Below are 18,021 nucleotides of genomic sequence, written 5' to 3' on the forward strand. Positions count from 1 at the left end.
GTCCCTAAGCTCGCAGTTCTTCCTGCGGCCCCTGAGGGAGCGGACGAGGGCGCGGCAACGCCGCATCCGGGAGCAGCCGAGGCCTCCGTCCCTGACCACGATGAGGTCCACCGAATCCCTCGACTCCCTCATCTCGTCTCGCTCCCATTCTGCTCGCCAGTGCAACCGATTCGGCTTCTCCACATCTGCAGGAAGAAGATAACCTTGGCTCTATCTTCAAAGAAATCAACAATCCAAGAGTGTGGTCGTTAATTCGGACCCGAGATCGATATTCATTTTTTCTAAATAAATACGGAAGATGGAAGGGAAACGTATGTATGAGTTTCGAGAAGATCTCAGCCATTCACTCCACACCACTCTGTAAGTTAACGCGGAAATTCGTGCTCATTTTAACTGCGTGTAATATACAACAGCCAACATCACCATTTTTCCCATGCAATTTGGAATAGTTTTAAAACTTTTGATCACGGCCCGGTTGAATGATTTTTTTTAAAAAAGAGAAGGCCTTATTAATATATAAATGCCGTGCCCTTCGGAAAAGTTTTCGGTGTGGCGAATCGTCGAAGGGTGAGTGTAGTTTTAACTCGTAATATTCACTTGGAGAGCATAAATCCGTAAAAGTGGACGAAAAGGGAATATGATTTAATGGCTAAGATCAACCTCAGATCAGGGAATGTTAGACTTGAGGATTTGTGCTGTTTGGGATTGGTGCTAGACGCGTGACCAGTGGAGGAAGAAGGAATTGGTCAGAAGAATCGCCAAAGCGGATAGAGCAATCCTGAAAAAAACAAATCGTCTTCTTACTGCTGAAAATATAAGCATTTAAGTTTGGATGTAATTCATAAGGACTTAGACGTTTCCGTATGGGAGCAAGGCAAGGACGAAGACAGCGGCGGAGAAATCGAGGTTGGATTCCGTCAAAGTGTGGAGTTAAGGAAGAATGATGGAGATAAAATGAATATCATTAAATTGAGACATTGCAATGTTTCCACACAGTTTTATTACTACACAACGGTTGGGAATCTAGCAGTGCGTTGTGAAATAATAAAACTGAGTGCAAATATTGCAATGTCTCAATTTAATAATATTACGAACTTCCACTATATCGTGCCTACATCATACAAGCTATTAAATGCATAGATCGTGTGATTGGTAATGCGGAAGTTCAAAGAAGAGTACGAGAGAAGAATGATATTTCGAGAATCTGGTGTGGAAGGCGGAACAATCAATTGCTCACATCATGAGATACAATGGAAAAAATGAAAATTATCGTTGAAGGGAAGAATGGTAGAGGTAGTCCGCAAAAGGGTGGTTTCCTATTATTTTTATAATTGCCTAAATCGAAATATCATTACTCCTGGAGTACGTATTTCACGATCTTAGATTTTTAAATTACGGTATCTATTTTTCGCGATTTAAACGCGACGGCTAAGAATGAATGCTGGGAAAAGCCCTTGTGACGTCATTCTGGTTCCAGTAGCCGCCGGGTGACGCCACCTTGGTGCGAGGCTATGAGCGCCGCTACGACGCAGACTGCTAGCAGGTAGCAGAGTACCCTGCTGTCGGGTAGCGCTGGGCTTTAATAAGAAACTAGGGTCCATGTGTCGTCACGTGGAGTGGCATCGCATGGGCGCCAATCTGGGCTTTTTCAAATGAGGTTAAAATGACCATTGTCATTCGTCTAAACTGGGATTTATAAAACCAAATAATTTTGTATATTAAGAATACACTAATGGTGGGTAACGAATCGCAATCAATGCCTTTCGTTTTCTTTGATGAAGGAAACTACCCTATAGCGGATGTAGTCCACGGAGGAGATACATGGTGGATGGTTAATGAAGGAATGGGAACAGAGGAAATTCGTGAGCGTGACAAGGCTAGGTGAATTGGTTGGAGGGCAAACCAGTCCTCTGATTGCAGAGCGATGACGATGAAAGTGAATAGCAACATAGCCAATACTTACGCTCATAGCAATCTTCATGTAACTCAGCGTTCGTGATTTCCCGCTCGACTGTCTCGTCAGGAACTTCGCCCACAGCTCCTGTTTGAAGGAGAAACAAAATATCAGTTGAAGCGTAACTCAGCCTCTCTGCTTTTGAGGAAATGCTCAGTGGGTTAGGATCTTATTCAGATCATCAGTTCAAATTCATCTAAGTGCACCGGTGGGAATTACACTGCAGTAAGTGCATATAGAGGGAAATTATTCGGACATAGTTCCATTCGAAGAGGGGAATCTACAATCCCTCCTGTAGAAGCTTGAATTATGTATGGTGCCACCTTTTAATTAGTTTCCTAAAATATCCGTGGCCGTTGAACAGTTTCAGGTTTAACCTAGCGATATTGTAAAATTATGCAAATAATATTAACGCAAAAATTAAAAACTAGTGGCAAATGCTCACAAATATTTTATTCTAAAACCGGTAACAATACATTTTGTATACCTTCGGGAACCTATTTAATTAAACACTATTTTGAATAAATTTATTAACAAATTTTAAATTCGTTTCTCCGCAGCTGGCATAGTTTAGAAAACTGATGCTCAGATGAATGCAACGCTATTCATTTATGCTCAAAAATGTCAACAGGATGTATTCACTTGCCAGGAATGGCAATAAGCATCTATATTTGATAAAAAAAACTCACGGATATCAAGTTTCGTTGATAGCCTTAATTTTGGTTTATCTTTAAATGATGATTTTACATCGTGTTAGTCGATCACTCTGAATACATTATTTTCTCTCCCGAGTCATCACTAAGCTGAGGACATTGACTAACATGCCTATTTCTTTTCTTTTACTCAAGAAACCAATTTTTAGTAGTTATAAGTTCATTCTGGATTATTTATGACAAAATTAAGGCATTTTTACTGCCTAAAAATTCCTAATTTACCTGTTTGTGCCATTTTATGATGATATCGCCTATTTCAGGGCCTAAAAAAAGCAACATTTTTCCAAAGTGACCAAAATTCTTTTCAGTGCGGAGCAAGTCTGTTATTTCAGTTTCTTTTCTAATCTATAAACGTTGAAATAATATCATCAAATATGCATAAAGAAATATTTCACAAATAATTATTATCTAAAGAGCAGAAAAACAACTTCGGTTAAATTCGTTTGGTGCGTATACGCGAGGTTTACAATTGCCAAAAACATGGTTTTTTTTAAGGCAGCACTCGGTTTTTCTGAGTTTAAAGAGATTCTGCCCAAAGTTACTGTGCCTTAAAAGCCTGTATTTATACTATGGGTAGAGTTACTATATAATGAAAAATGAAAAGAAGACGTCGTTGACTTCAGCTGATTTCTTTTCCTGGTACGACATGCTTCAAATCAGTGGAGGTCGAGGAAGTCTTACCAGAATAGCTTCAAGGAAGTAATGCACCGCCACCCCGACTTCATTCCTGTTTACACGGACGGATCGAAGTCGGAGCGTGCGTGCGGGTGTGCAGTGATCTCGTCTCACCATGGAACCCTCAAGGCCATGCTCAGTCCGCTGTGTAGCGGCTATACGGCAGAACTGTTCGCCATAAAGATGGCTCTGGATGGTATTAAGTGTAGCAACGCGTCCTTTATGGTCTGCAGCGACTCCATGAGCGCCCTGCAGTCCATTTCCATTTTTTCTCCCAGTCACCCAATCGTCCAGGAAATTCAAAATAGACTACTTTCCCTTGCTCGGAAAAAAGTGAAAATCCGTTTTCTGTGGGTTCCTGGACATGTGGGTATTGCTGGAAATGAAAAGGCCGACTCGGCCGCGAAGGCAGCCAGCGAGGGCGACGTTGCCGATTCCGTGCTGGTACCATATGAAGATTTGAAGGCGACCACAAAAAAGATAGCCTTAGAAAAGTGGAAAGAGACTTGGCGCTCTCTTACCGGAAATAAACTGCGCGCAATCAAGTCGATAATTTCAGCGTGGCCCACGTCTGTCAGGAGGAACCGCAGGGAGGAGGTCGCAATCGCACGATTGAGAATTGGGCACTGCGCTCTGACCCACTCGTACCTCTTCACCGAAGAGAGAATTCCACCCCTATGTGATGTTTGCGACTCTCCCATTACTGTGAGACATCTCCTGACTGAATGTGAGAAATACCGCTCTGTGCGCCATCGGCTGAACATCGGAGGAGACCTAGGGCACATCCTAGGAGACGACCCTGATAGTGTCAGCCGAGTGATAAAGTTTTTAATAGAGACCGGGCTAATTAACAGTGTTTAAATTCCAACCTTCTTATAATTTGACAACCCCTTTTATTTCAAAACTTTATGAATGTTTAAATGTTTTTTTTTATGCATCTTTTAAAATTTTTGTTTTCGTAGATTGTCTGTGGTGCAAATGACCTTAATTGCCGAGGCACCCTAAACACAAATACTACTACTACGAAGTCTTCCTTTCATTTGTGGATATCAACTTCCACATAGTTGAGCCTGAGACCATTGAACGCTATATACTGGGTTGTACTCCGCTGAAAAATTATTGAATCACATGAGGTACATACGTGACAGCAATAATTTGCGCCTCCCATATTTCAGTTTGAAATTAAAAGTTCACCTTTGTTAGCAATTTCGTTCATCTTTTATTCTACGTTTCAACTCTGCCTATAAGAAAATTAAGTCATCATGGTGCATGAGTAGGTATTCTATGAGCAACAGAATATCTGGATGAAGAAGAATCAAACTGCATTCTCGAATCCAAAGCTGCTGAGTTGAATCTCGATGTCGACGCAGATCCTACGTTTATCAGATGCAATTTTGGTTAACTACCATCAATCTCGCCATTGCTGGAGGGAAAAGAACATTTCCTTGCAACGGCTAAGGAGAAAATCTCAACTGCGGAGAGTGACCTTTCTTGTATACCAAGTGTGTACGCGACACGACACGAGAGTATTAAAAAGTGGACTGTATATTTTATTATGTATTATGCGCCGGGAGTCCCACACCATCCAAAGTCACCACTCACCTGAGTGTCGGGCTCCCGTCGATGTCCTCCTCTGTTCAGCGTCGGCTCGAGAACCTCCCTACACGACGACACATTCACGACTGCCGTTTACGGCCAACAAACACGAAAACAATACCTTTAAACCAGCCCCGTTTGTCTTCGTGCGCTCCGACCGTCATTTGTCCAAAATTCGTGTCGCAAGTTCATATGGTTCCTAATCCCGCCGATGGCATCGCTGGCCATTGCGTGTAGTCCGTGTAGTCACCAACACCGTCATATTGCCATTACCTCTTATGGGAGATAAGTGAGCGTCTCTTCTAAAATCGAAGATTACTCAGGAAGAAATGGGTTTACGTAATTTTTGGTAGCCAGGATTCTTTTGCGGAAATTTATCTGCGAATGTGAATAATAAACTTCAGAGTGTGAAGATCAGGAGGTTGTTTAAAGACAAAGTAAGTACACGTGAGTCATTGTCGTCCGCCATTGCGGTTGCATGAAAATTTGAAGTCATTTTGCTCCTAATTTTGTGCGTTAAGTCTCATTATTCTCATTATTTTAATAAATATCGAAATTTAAAAGGGTATTACGATACTTTTTCAGATGGAGTCCGAGCTTGAGAAATGGATGAAGGCTATTCCAAGGAAGGATTGCGCTTTAGCACTTACCGTGTTTGCAAATGTGTTTTTGAGTGTGTGACCTACACTTTCGCCCTGAAGATATCACAGAATTAATTATTTAGGCGTATAATTATTTTAATTTGTGATTAGTAGTGACAGCATTGATTTTATTGTGTCGGTGTGTATCTTTTAGCGTGACTTGTTTACATCGATTGCTTTAGTGTTTGCTACGAATCTACGACTTCCGCAGAAGTTTTTATGTTGTAAGAAAACATTTCTGTGGCTTGAAATCACATGTGGAACGATTAAAAGGTCATTCGTAGAGAAAAAATGATCGAGTGTTGTGATTGTGAGTTCGTGTGATGCAATTCTCTGCTGATTATAATTTCATTGTTTTTAGAAACGATTGTTGAAGTGTAAATGTTTGCCTTTTGATATTGTTCGTATGTTACTTCAACTGCCTTTGCGAGGATAAGACTCTGAATTACTGAATAGACTGGATCAGGGTAAAATTGTGATATATCGCTGCAAGTATGAAGACTTTGCCTTGTTCTAGTGCAATGTATGCTGTTTCAAGATGAGTAATTCATTAAATTTCTTTTTGTCTCGAGCAATCATTCTGTTTATTGCCCGTTTATTCCATTGGAATGCAAGGTACGTATTCGGTGATCTTAAAATGAAGAAAATCTTTTAAAGTCGTTTTAAGTGTTCGGTTAGTACCTATGGTGAAAGAAATAGTATTGCTTGATACAAAATCCGTGCGCACCGATATCGGCATCAGTGAGGGTGAGAGTGTTGTATTTTCAATGGGCGATGCTGTCTGTGTACGTGAAAGAATGCCCGCTAAGGTATTTTTAGTACAATGACGGTAAGAAAGTTTAAGGTATTGTCGTTTTAATTCTATATTCTGCCGGTCACAGCAATTATTGAAGTTACGCAGAAAGTGAACTGAATGCATGAAAATTTTTCAATAACAATGCATCGATCTTGCGTAGCGGAGCAGTTGTTTAAGTATACTTTGATTTCATAACCATTTACTCATTCAATCGTGGATACCTATGGACTGTTTATACCTCTTTTTTAATGAGTGATATCGAAGCAATTTGTTTCAATCGTGAAATGAAGGAATACATATAAATTCGTAATGTATTCATATGACGTAGTGTAATGTGAGTGTAAAATTAGAAGCTCCCACAACGTAAATATTATATTTCGAGGGTTAAATCAATCATTTACTATACATACCTAAAATGTGAGCGCTTCCATGTCTGTATAGCGTCCGAGATAATGGTTTAAAGTCATCAGCTTGTGCCGAAAAATTGTAAACAAAGATCCGCCATATTTCAAATGTGTCGGTAGGCTACACTATCACCTGAGCTTTCTCGAAATAGTCTGTCAAGATAACATGGCGAACAGACTTGCATGCTGCAAATTTCTTGTATATTCATTCATTTATCGATTTCCTTCCTTGATTATATCGTGCACCTGAAGTTCATTGGCGGATTTTCGACTTTTTCAGACAGTTAAAACAGTTTCTTACGGATGGCACCGGTGCGAATATAATTTCACTTCGCTGTACTATCACAGACATCTGGGTTTATTCCATCCCATCAAATAGAGATATGGCTATTATCTAACTCATCCTATCAGAAAAATTGGTAAAACTCATCATTGTTCGCCGTAATTTGGTTAAACAAAATTGAAAAATAACATTGTTTCCCTATTGTAACGTCTGCTACCAGCCTCGAATGCGGTGGGCGGCGCCACAGCGGCCAAAGTAGGAACTTGAATTACTTGCGCAGCCATTGATAACATATTTCAGATAGTACATTACCGTCCTTATGTAGGGTTCTTGCTTTAAACAATGAAACTCTCGCCCACGCGGGCGCCCAACAAACAACATATCATGCGAGTGGCGATTGAAGCATAGGACTCCCTATGGCGCGAACAAAGTGATTTTGGAAAATCCATCGCTCAAGAATTAAGACGCTATGCATGGAAATCCTGGATGGTAAGTAATACATTGGTTTAGGTCAGGGGTCTCCAAGCTATGGGCCGTGGGTCACAACCAGCCCGACGCATAAATTCATCCGGCCCACCGAATGAATCCATCTGTGTTTAGCCATCACCTAGAGAAATACGGTTTAGTTCATTTAATGTGAATTCTCTGTCGTCATATTTGGTTTTAATTTTGAAACTTGAGCAGTTGATTACTCTGAAAAAGCGCTAAACGTGTTTTTCAAGGTATGAGCCATTATATACAAGCCTTTTATTATGTTTTCTCTAGAAAATTTGGCACAAAATATGTTAATCACAGCGGAGAAAAGTTGGATTGAAAACTGCTTTCAATGCATGCTGCTGTAGTTCCACATTTCAAATGGCTTTATTTGATATTTTTGCATTTATGAGTTTACGATACTGTGCAATTTTTCAGTCAATTAAGTATTTTTCTCAAGTTGGTGCAAATTTCATAATTTTAGCAGTAAAACGTGATTGCAATGCATACAGTCGGACTGCTTTTTGAACTGCTCCAACTTGCTAACATTGTAGCGTTTCCATGCCCGCCAATAATCACTGCAAATACATTATATAATTTCCTTTCTATAATAGAGTATTTTCCTGCGAGAGGTATTTCCGTAGTGCATTGCAATGAATGGTTTGTTGTTCAGAAAGTCTCAATGAAAATATCCAGATAATTTTTGGCCCAGTTTGTTTCAGTTTTCACTTTTAATTTTCAATGTTTTCACGTGATTAATAATGATAAGTTAAGTTAGCTAATGCTGGCAGGCAACAATCGCTACTTCGCATCCAAGACGATCACTCTGGAACCAATCGTATTCCTCTCTGCGTGTAAAAGCTGACGTCACGAAACGAAAAACACGAACGTCGTGTGTTTCAGCGAATTTACAAATTTGTATATTTCAGCAATCTAGAGCAAATTTAATAATATATCGTTATATAATGGAATACACGTATTCCATTATATCACGATATTGTAATGTAGCAAATTTATAATGTACATATAATTATATAATGGACGTAAGATTTGAAATTTAGCATTTTTCCAAAATGCCCCAAAGTGCGCAAGTTTTCTCTAGTGCACATCATTCAGCATTGCTACAATTGGGTGCTGTGCGAGAACCGATGCTCGCGAACTCCTGCCGTTGATTTCGATTCGCTCTGCCGCGACACACGCTCGCTGTTTCATGCACACGTCGCCGTCGATAATCAGAGGTGGAACGAGGCCCCAGGACGGGCTTACTCGCGGGGTAAACTCTCCCAAAGTCCGGGCCTTCGATTCTCACCTGCCCACCTCGCAATGGATGCAAGACGAAGTGAAGAACCTGGGAGTTACGACAACGTCGAACCTATCGTGGGGATCACATTAAAAGGAATATTTGCGGCATAGCCCTGAAGAAACTAGGATTCGTCAAGCGTATTGTGGGAAGATTTCGGATGAGAAAGTAAAAGAAAGGTGCTATTTTACACTCGTCCGACCGCACCTTGAACATTCAGCGAGCTTATGGAATCCGGTGCAGAAATACTTAATCCGTGAACTGAATAAAATAAAAAGGAAGACAAAATTTCGTCAAAAACTGCGTTACCCAGATGTTAAGCGAATTAGGCTGGGAGCCGCTGGAGACTCGTAGGCTGCGCGCTAGGCTTAGATTGCTTGAATAATTGAGAATGGATATATTTAAGAGCGACACGTAGAACATAGTATTAGAGCCCCAATATATTTCCACGTCCGACAAAAGCGATAAATTAAGAAAGATATTTAGCCGAACGGATAGATATGGGAATTCGTTTTTCCCCCGAACCATAAAAGACTTTAATAAACGCTATTCGTAATTTAGCATTCCCTTTTTATCTGTAAACGGGTGGTGTCCCAACACCCCCTGCCATTGCGCCTTTTAGGAGGCTTGCAAGGTAGAATGTAGATGTAGGAGGAATAGAGGGAAGGAAATGAGGATCAGAGCCCGACGACGCCTCCAGGGACAGGATAGGGAAGGGAAAAACCCGGATCGTCAATGGGGACCCACTAATAGCGAAACCATACTTCGCTATTTCTACAGAAACGAGAGATATCCCTACCATGAAGAGAACCCCTACCATTTCCCAGAGATAAGCAGTAAATTAAACTCTTTTTAGCTAATCAATGTGGGATAATGACGGTGACGGTCGCTGGCCACCGCTTCATTGCAAAGGACACAAAAAATTAATGCCTGCTTGTGTTTCCGGAATCCCCCCTCCCTAACACTACTGTCGGCGTCAAAAATGATGTGCCACTGTACTTTGCAAATTTATAATATGGACTTCAGCGCATGCCATAATAATCATTAATACGGCAATTTAAAGGAAATTTTATCGTCAATTCTTATTTATTTCTTGTTTTACGAAATTTTAATAAAAGTAATCACGCCAGTGCAATAAATGACTCCGCGCACCGTAAAATTAGCCGTTTTGCCAAATTCATGAAATTTGTGAATCAACCTAGGTAAAACTACTACGTCCACAACATTCATCTTCCATAATAAGTTGCAAACATTAATGTAGATAAACAGAAGGGCATTTGCGTATTTTTAGAAGGTACATTTTGTTGTAAAATAACGAAAATGTATAAACATTATCTGGTCCTACAGTTTACCCCGAAAGAAAAAACAAAATTAATAGAAACACTTTTTAATTATTTGCAATTTTTCTACGCTCCAAAAATGCATGACTTCTATGTAGTATAGATGACGTTTATGTAGTATGGGCATTAAAAAAATACGCCGGAGCGAACGAATGCTGCGTTGCCACGTCTTGCGCGCGAAACTTTCCTTCCTGGTAACCGGCACTGGCCTAGCGCGGCCTCATTTGGCAACATGGCATTAATAGAAGTTATTGACATTCACAAATATCAATATTTTTACAAGTTTTTGAATCATAGAAATATTGCAAATGAATTAAAAAGTGTTTCTATTAATTTTTTTTTCTTTTGGGGCAAACTGTTGGACTAGATAATGTTTAATCATTTTCGATATTTTACGACAAAATATGCGTTTTAAAATACGCAAAGGCCATTTTATTAACCTACATTAAGTTTGCAACTTAATGTGGAAGATGAATGCTATAGACGTAGTAGTTTCCCCCAGGCAGAGTTACAAAGTTCATGAAGTTGACAAAACGGCTAATTTTATGGTGCGCGGAGTCATTCATTACACTCGCGTGTCTACAGTTTTGAATTTTTCATTAAAAAATAAATAATTGACGATAAAATTTCCTTTAAATTGCCGTATTAATAATTACTATGGAATGCACTTAAGTCCAGATATAAATTTGCAAATTACAGCGGCACATCATTTTGACGCCGACAGTAGAAACATTAAAATATCTAAAATGCGATACTGCTCGTTGATAATATCCAGAAGCAAGTTTCAGAGGTTCTATTTTTGCATTGGCAGTCAGAAAATATTCTTTTTTTACACTCAGTTTGAAGTTTTACACTCAATTTGTGAAGTGATGCGTAGCCATGTGTTTACAACATTTTACTTTAATGTTAATTTTTATCATCGGAAAAGCATAACGATCTTCAAATGTTTATTTCCGCAGGTAGCACACGCATCAAAACTTTGACTTTTTTTAAGGGGTTTGGTTTCGTGGATATTTTCGTGGACATCGTTTTTGTTCGTTTCGTTCGTTCGTTTGTGTGGACAGAATGTATCGAAACAGCTCTGGCGCAGAGGTGAGGCATTTTCAATTTGGTAAATAAATCAGTAAAAGCTGTGTACCCAAGAGAGGTGTTACATTCCTATTTACTGAACATTTTAGATACAGCGTCTTTTAGCTTCAAAAAAGCGCACTCAAGCCGTAGGACTCAGGCCAAGACCTAAGGTCAAAGAAGTGACCACATCTCAGCAAGTATTGCGTCAGCCAAATATTTTACCAATCATTAAGTGAAACAGGTGTCTCATTGTTTGCTGAAAAATTCATTCGAATTACATCAAATTGCAGTAAACCATACGGTATGGTTGCACTTGGAACTGACATAGAAAATATCATCTTATCAACGAACTTTTGTCCCTTTGGGTTTCAGAATTTGGTAAAATGTCGGTTTGGAACTATATTTTATGCAAGATATGTACCTTGAATGTCTTTCGAAAATAAATTCACTCGTTCAATGCGGACTTTAATTTTCGCATTTTTTTTCAAAAATAATGTGCCTTTATTTATGTAAATACTAATTTTTCTCTACCGTATTGTCTTTGAGCCTCGAATTTTCCTTTTTTTAAGTTAAGACTTTTTGTAAGGCAGAAAATGCATAAAAATGTTAAGCTTCCCTTTCCGATTATTTTTATATTTAAATAATGGTAATGTAATTCTTGTAGTATTGGTCAAATGTATATGATGCAAAAGAGTTGTTAGCCAATGTATCAGTTTATTTCAAACCATTATCAGGGCTATGAATGACAACATGAGAACAATATAGAATACAATGATATACAATATTGTAACATAAACAAATGTAACGAAAGAGTTTTTTACCGTTACATAAATGAGGTCAAGATAAGAAGAAAGAAAAAAATAATTATATTTAAATATAGGAAGCATTGTCAATTAACGCCCTTCTAATACTCCATCAGTCAGAAGTGGCCCAAAATTTTATTCCATAGTATGGACATATCTAAAGTCCTATTCTAAAAATAAAATTAAGTGGCAACTCCTAAATATTATAGTATTAAATAATAATATAATATTTTTTTATATTAAAACACCATTTGACGGATAAACATTGGTCAGAAAACCAGCGATAATTAGTTGAATTTAATAGTAGTATATTAATCACAATGTTTTCAATAATCACGTCAACTTTAGTTTTACTTTCCCTGTCCTTTTGCAAAGGTGGTTCAACGCGATACAATATTAACTTTTATGTACTTTTTATTTCATCTCATAGTTTGAGTTTAAATACATCTTGATTTTTAAGAATAAGTTTTCATCAAACCGATGTCTGTCTCTTCAGGCAATCAAATGTGTTGGGATTCTGCAATTATTTTTGCTCTAAAGTAACGGTACTTGAATACTGCCAGCATCGTCAACCTAAACTTATTCCATGTTAGCCTGTCAAAGCCATAGAGCTCTATGGTCGAAGCTACCTTTGCAGTTGTCTGAAACCGTAGTTTTTTTTAATCATAAAACGATTATTTCAGAATCAAAAGATATTTACAAGTTCTAAAAATCCCATTACGATAAAAATTACAGAAAGCACTGGTTGCCTCGCCAAAGTCATGAACATTTTTTGCGTTACACTTGTGGTGTGAGTGTTAGAATTATTCTCAATTTATTTCACTTTATTGCCCTCCAGTTAATCTCCTTCCGATAGATATATGTATCTTAGAAACTTTTCTTGATAATTTTTTTTTAATTCATCCCTGACCCTATTTAGAGTAAGAATTCTCATTCTCAGAAAATTCGTTTTCATTCTCACGGCTCTGTAGTAAATGCGGAAGTTGCAGGATGTCAAGTGTATGAATGAAGACGTCTAATATCCTGATTTTGATGGGAATATGACTTCAGAGATTATGAAAAGAAAGCTAAAACATTATTTCTAGAAAATATGGTCCGAAAGAATAACTGTAGGGTGAGGATCGTATTCTTTCAAGAGCTCTTTCGATTCCTACGGACAATAATTTTCGGCCCAAAACTCACACAATAATTTGAGTCATTAACAATAGCATTACAGCTAAATATTTGGCATAAATGAGAATATTTTTCGGTATCATCCATTTTACGCGAATAAGAATGGCTTCTTTGAATTTGGAAATATTAGATATCACTTCGAGGTGTATTTTATTAGAAAAAAATCGAACGACTCATGTTAATCTAATGGGAAAAGTTGAAATATTCACTAAATCTATAAATATCTAGTGATCCTTTACGAAGAATTTCCTGAATATTAGTCAATTTGTTTTCTTTAATCACCATCTTATTACAATAGTTATTGCAATAAATTGGCGTCTATAACATGCGGGCCTGTAACTGTCCTAATAGACGAGAAACAATCTGTGATGTTTCATAAAAATCGACAGTAATTAATGATACTATGGTGCCTGATCTTTTAATTCCCAATGTTTTTCACATAAAGCAGCATTCAATTCAAGAAAACCTCACTCAAACCATCGATGGCGTTAATGCTGTTATTGAACACATCAACACGAGGACTGAGATAAATGATTTGAAACTGAATCAAAATAAAACAAAAGGCATTATACGTGTATGGAAACAGAAACCTTTCCTATGAGTCCAATTTTCAACAATATACCATGATGAAAAATCGATCTCTCCCCTATGAAGAACAATTTTTAAAAAAATTAAGCAATTAAAAAAAAACATTTAAATAACTAAGCAATTAAAAAAATAAAATATAGAAATTAAAAAGTATAAAAAATTAAGCAATACAAAAACTATTAAAAATACGGCAATTTAAAAACCAATTAAAAGATAAATCAATAAAAAATTAAACGTAAAACACCGAGGGGAGTGGGGGGGGGTAACCAATCGACACGCATGTCTCTTCTCATATCACTCGATGTGGCTGTAGTGGTGGCTGGAGTGTAGGCTTCCCACCCCGTGGCCTCGGGTTCGAATCCATGCGCAGGCAGAGATTTTTCATAGACTGCCCGATCCCCGCATCAATGTTGTGTGGAGGTCAATTCAGGTGAAGCAGTCCGCCCGTCGGATGGGACGTTTAAGCCGTGGCCCTCTCGGCGCCTTTCGCTAAGAGCAGCCTAATGCCTACGCCGGGTTTCTCTCCACCCTTCCTTACCTACCCTTCCCTTAAGACGCACCTTTCCTCAGCTGTCGGTCGCCTCCTCCAAATACCACACCCATACCATTCGGATCAGTCCATCTCAGTTCAGAGCATTATCGTACACAATTTAATCAGTCTAGGTTTATTTATTGATAGGCAAATACTTCGGAAACAGGTAAAACTCAATATCACAAATGAAAGAAAGAAACATACCGTCAAAATGCATGTGAATTGCAGCATAAAATGTTAGGTAATGTCCGCACAAGGTCAACGCATCATTGTTCTTCAAACTGAAATGAATGGCCCTGCTTTTTTAATTTTCAGAGTTTCACATGACGTCACTTCTATCGTTCTATCGGCCAAAGCTTGCGGAGATACGCATAGGCGATTTATACAACTCTCGAAACACTGTCTTCCACGACTACTTTCGTACTCGGCACTTTTCCGACCATTGCACGAATAATAGGTGATCTCTTGGATCTTCAAACTGTACCACAATTAACAATTCAAATGAATGTGGAGAAGGAGCTCGTGCTAGGAAGAAATTGGTCGTGGAATAGCCGGAAACGAAATCAAGCGAGTGACAGAGACATCGCAAGAAAACAGAAAAATACGTTTCGGAATATCAAGAGGAGATTTTTTAATTTGATTTCCGATTCTAATTATTTCTCACCATTTGGATGCCATTCTGTTCAAAACTATCAGGTCTATTAATGAATATTCTTGCGTATTACATCGTGCTTAACTTTTTTTGTTCCCTGGAAAAAATTAGTCGCAATCATTTCGTGGGGAAAAAAGAAGATATAAATAAGTTTCATTATTACTTGCCAAATTCGGAAATTTTGGGCATTATGAGATTGAGACTAATTTCAGCTTTGTACTCAATGCTCAAATATGGCAATCATCAATAGTTAAACGGTTCTCAAACCGCCTTATTCGACTCAACTGACCCGAAAAACTCGAATTTCGATATGCCAAACTTCACAGTGATTTTACGCTGACATTTTTTTTCAAAATTGCCACCATTTTGAAATTTGGCCCCTCGAGGACTAATTGAGGCGGTGAAATTGATTCGTGCAACTGGAGGGTACATTAATGAATGCTTCTAATTGAAAAGAATATCTGCATGAGCCATTATCTCCTAATGAAATCGAGAATCCAGATTGCTTGATATAAATCTTCTCCATCTTGGCCGCCTTTTAGGCTTTGCAACTATCTAACTCGGATCCAATAGCATCGAATTAGTTTAATAACAACTTTTGCCAAAAATATCTTTAGAAATGCCTTATCAAATATCATACCTAATCCCATTTCATCGGAGCCGTCCACCAGCATCGGCACCTCTTTGGTTTCAGCAACGGGCCCGAGAAGTAGTGACGTGTTAACGGTATTTTGCATCCCTCCCTGCGATTGGCCGATAACCCATCCAAGCACCACTGCCACTATCAAACTTGTCTCCATGGTGTTTTCACCCACTTGCCAACCCTGGCCATTCACTCAGCCGCAGAACCTTGGAGAGGAATTGGATAAGAAAACGAGTGTTAATAAGTCACTATTCAGCGAACCACTCCAAAGTTTACGATCTATTTCATTTCCGGTAAGTTTTAATTTTCTCTCTGCTGCTCCATAATCTATGGCCACATGGTCGCTCCGCGGCTCGTCTTCAACGTTGCTGATAAAAAGAATTACTTCAATCAAGAGAAACCCACTTGAGTTAAGATCATGTCCTTCCAAAATTGGCGCTCAGAATTTTTTCTTCGTTTAAGAGGAGATCCCAATAAAATTGTGGTCTCAAAAATATATTCTTCAATTATGAACACATTCTTGGGAGTTCAGTTTATTTTATTCCAGCATGCAGAAATTATCCTCTCTTAGATTTCAGCGTTAATATTATTCCCTTCTTAATTAAAGAAATCTTTTTTGGGGATAGTTGAGGTGGTGAAGGGAAAGAAAGTTTAATAGCTGATGCTTTCGTTTCAAAACCTAGTAAACTCCTTTGCGTCCCAGCTGCGAAAGAATTTTATGATGTATTGCATCGAAATATATAGTAACGTATCCATGCCCTATATTGTATTGTTATTCACCATGGAATCGCCAAAAATAAGTGCAATTTAATAAGAAAGTTAATTATATTTTTCGTCGGATATATGACGTACTCTACACGTGAATGCTAATTCCAATCCTAGGGTAGATTACCCACTCAATAATACTACCTTGGGCATTTTATTTCTGTCACCTAGAAACCGAATTTCACTCGTAGGATAGAGGGAGGGAAGATTTACTTCATGGAGCATGGAAATTGTCGCAAACATCGCACCAAATGGATAATGGAGGTTCGATATGCAAATATTTAAAGAAAAGAGTGGTGTAGAATCTGATCTGGAGTGTAGGTGTTTACGGTGCGGAATCGTGGACACTTTGGAAGGAGGAAGAGAGAATACTGGAGGCGTATGGGATGTGAGTATGGAGAAGAATGGATAAGGTGATGTGGACGGAGAGGAACGAAGAAGTGCTGGACATGGTGGGTGAGGAGAGGCAGCTTATTTATGAGATACGGAGGAGTCAGAATGTATGGGTGGAGAGAGTACTTTGCGGTGAGGGGATGTTAAAAACAGTGTTATAGAGGGTAGAATGATGGATGAACGAGGGAGGGGAACGATGAGAATAGTATTCATGGATACAATGGAAGGGGAAGGGCCGTTTAGTGAATTGGAAGACGAAACTCCAAGTTGGTAGGAGTGAAAGGCCAAGCTAATTTACTAAATGCTCCACGTACCTTAATCGGTAGAATGCTGAAATGAATAAATTGTGTTTTGTAGCGATGCCACGTCTGTTCACCTCGATATTTAGTCCTCCAGTGACCGTGAGACCAGTGCCTCGGTTTGAATTGTATGTTGGCGTGCCGTTGTCCGTCTCCGACTGCAACTGGGGTCCAAATGAAACGAAAGATAACCGAAGAGCCATCCTAATATCTTGTAATCTTCGCATCCAGCATCACGCGGTGCCACCCTCTCGGCCATCCCCTCTTCTTGGGGTCGAAGTGCACGCCAGGGGGGCTAAGTGGAGGGAACGACTGCCAAGATTTCCGCTGCAAGGCGATGAGCAATCCAATCATTCTCAGTGCATTTTCACTGGCGAGGATGAGCTTTGAATTTTAATGTTCCCATAGAATGGCTTCCTTGAACTTGGAAACATTAGATATCACTTAGACGTGTATTTTAGAAGAAAATATCATGTGAGTTATGCTAATCTAATGGGCAAAGTTGAAATATTCACTAAATCTATAAATATCTAGTGATCCTTCACGAAGAATTTCCTGAATATTAGTCAATTTGCTTTCTTTCATCACCATCTTATTACAATATTCATTGAAATAAATTGGCGTCTATAACACTGGGGTGAAACAAACTGGGGTGTCTAAAAAAATTGACCGTAATTAATGATACTGAAGTTCCTAATCTTCCAAAACCCGATGTTTTTCACATGCACCAGCATTCAACTCAAGAAAACCTCACTCAAACTATCGATGGCGCTAATGCTGTTATTGTCAACTCATGGACTAATAAATGATGTGAAACTGAATGAAAAGAAACCAAAAGGCTAATAAAATAAATAAATAAAAGGCATTATACGTATATGGAAGCAGAAGCCTTTCATATGAGTTCAATTTTAACCATATCCCAGAAA

At 38.7% G+C, this 18,021-nt stretch overlaps 1 protein-coding gene across 1 annotated transcript in view; it reads right to left on the reverse strand.

The window, feature by feature from the left end:
* LOC124155420 overlaps positions 1 to 17,249 on the reverse strand; it is a 63,342-nt gene extending 46,093 nt beyond the window's left edge. Inside the window, exons 1-3 of the mRNA XM_046529215.1 lie at positions 17,111 to 17,249; positions 15,636 to 15,844; positions 1,964 to 2,041 (exon numbers count right to left, since the gene is read on the reverse strand). Of these exons, the coding sequence (XP_046385171.1) occupies positions 1,964 to 2,041; positions 15,636 to 15,795 (238 nt within the window). The 5' untranslated portion in view covers positions 15,796 to 15,844; positions 17,111 to 17,249. The remainder of the gene's footprint in view (positions 1 to 1,963; positions 2,042 to 15,635; positions 15,845 to 17,110) is intronic.
* Positions 17,250 to 18,021: the final 772 nt, after the last annotated feature.

Source organism: Ischnura elegans, chromosome 3, assembly GCF_921293095.1.
Source record: "Ischnura elegans chromosome 3, ioIscEleg1.1, whole genome shotgun sequence".
NCBI lineage: Eukaryota > Metazoa > Arthropoda > Insecta > Odonata > Coenagrionidae > Ischnura > Ischnura elegans.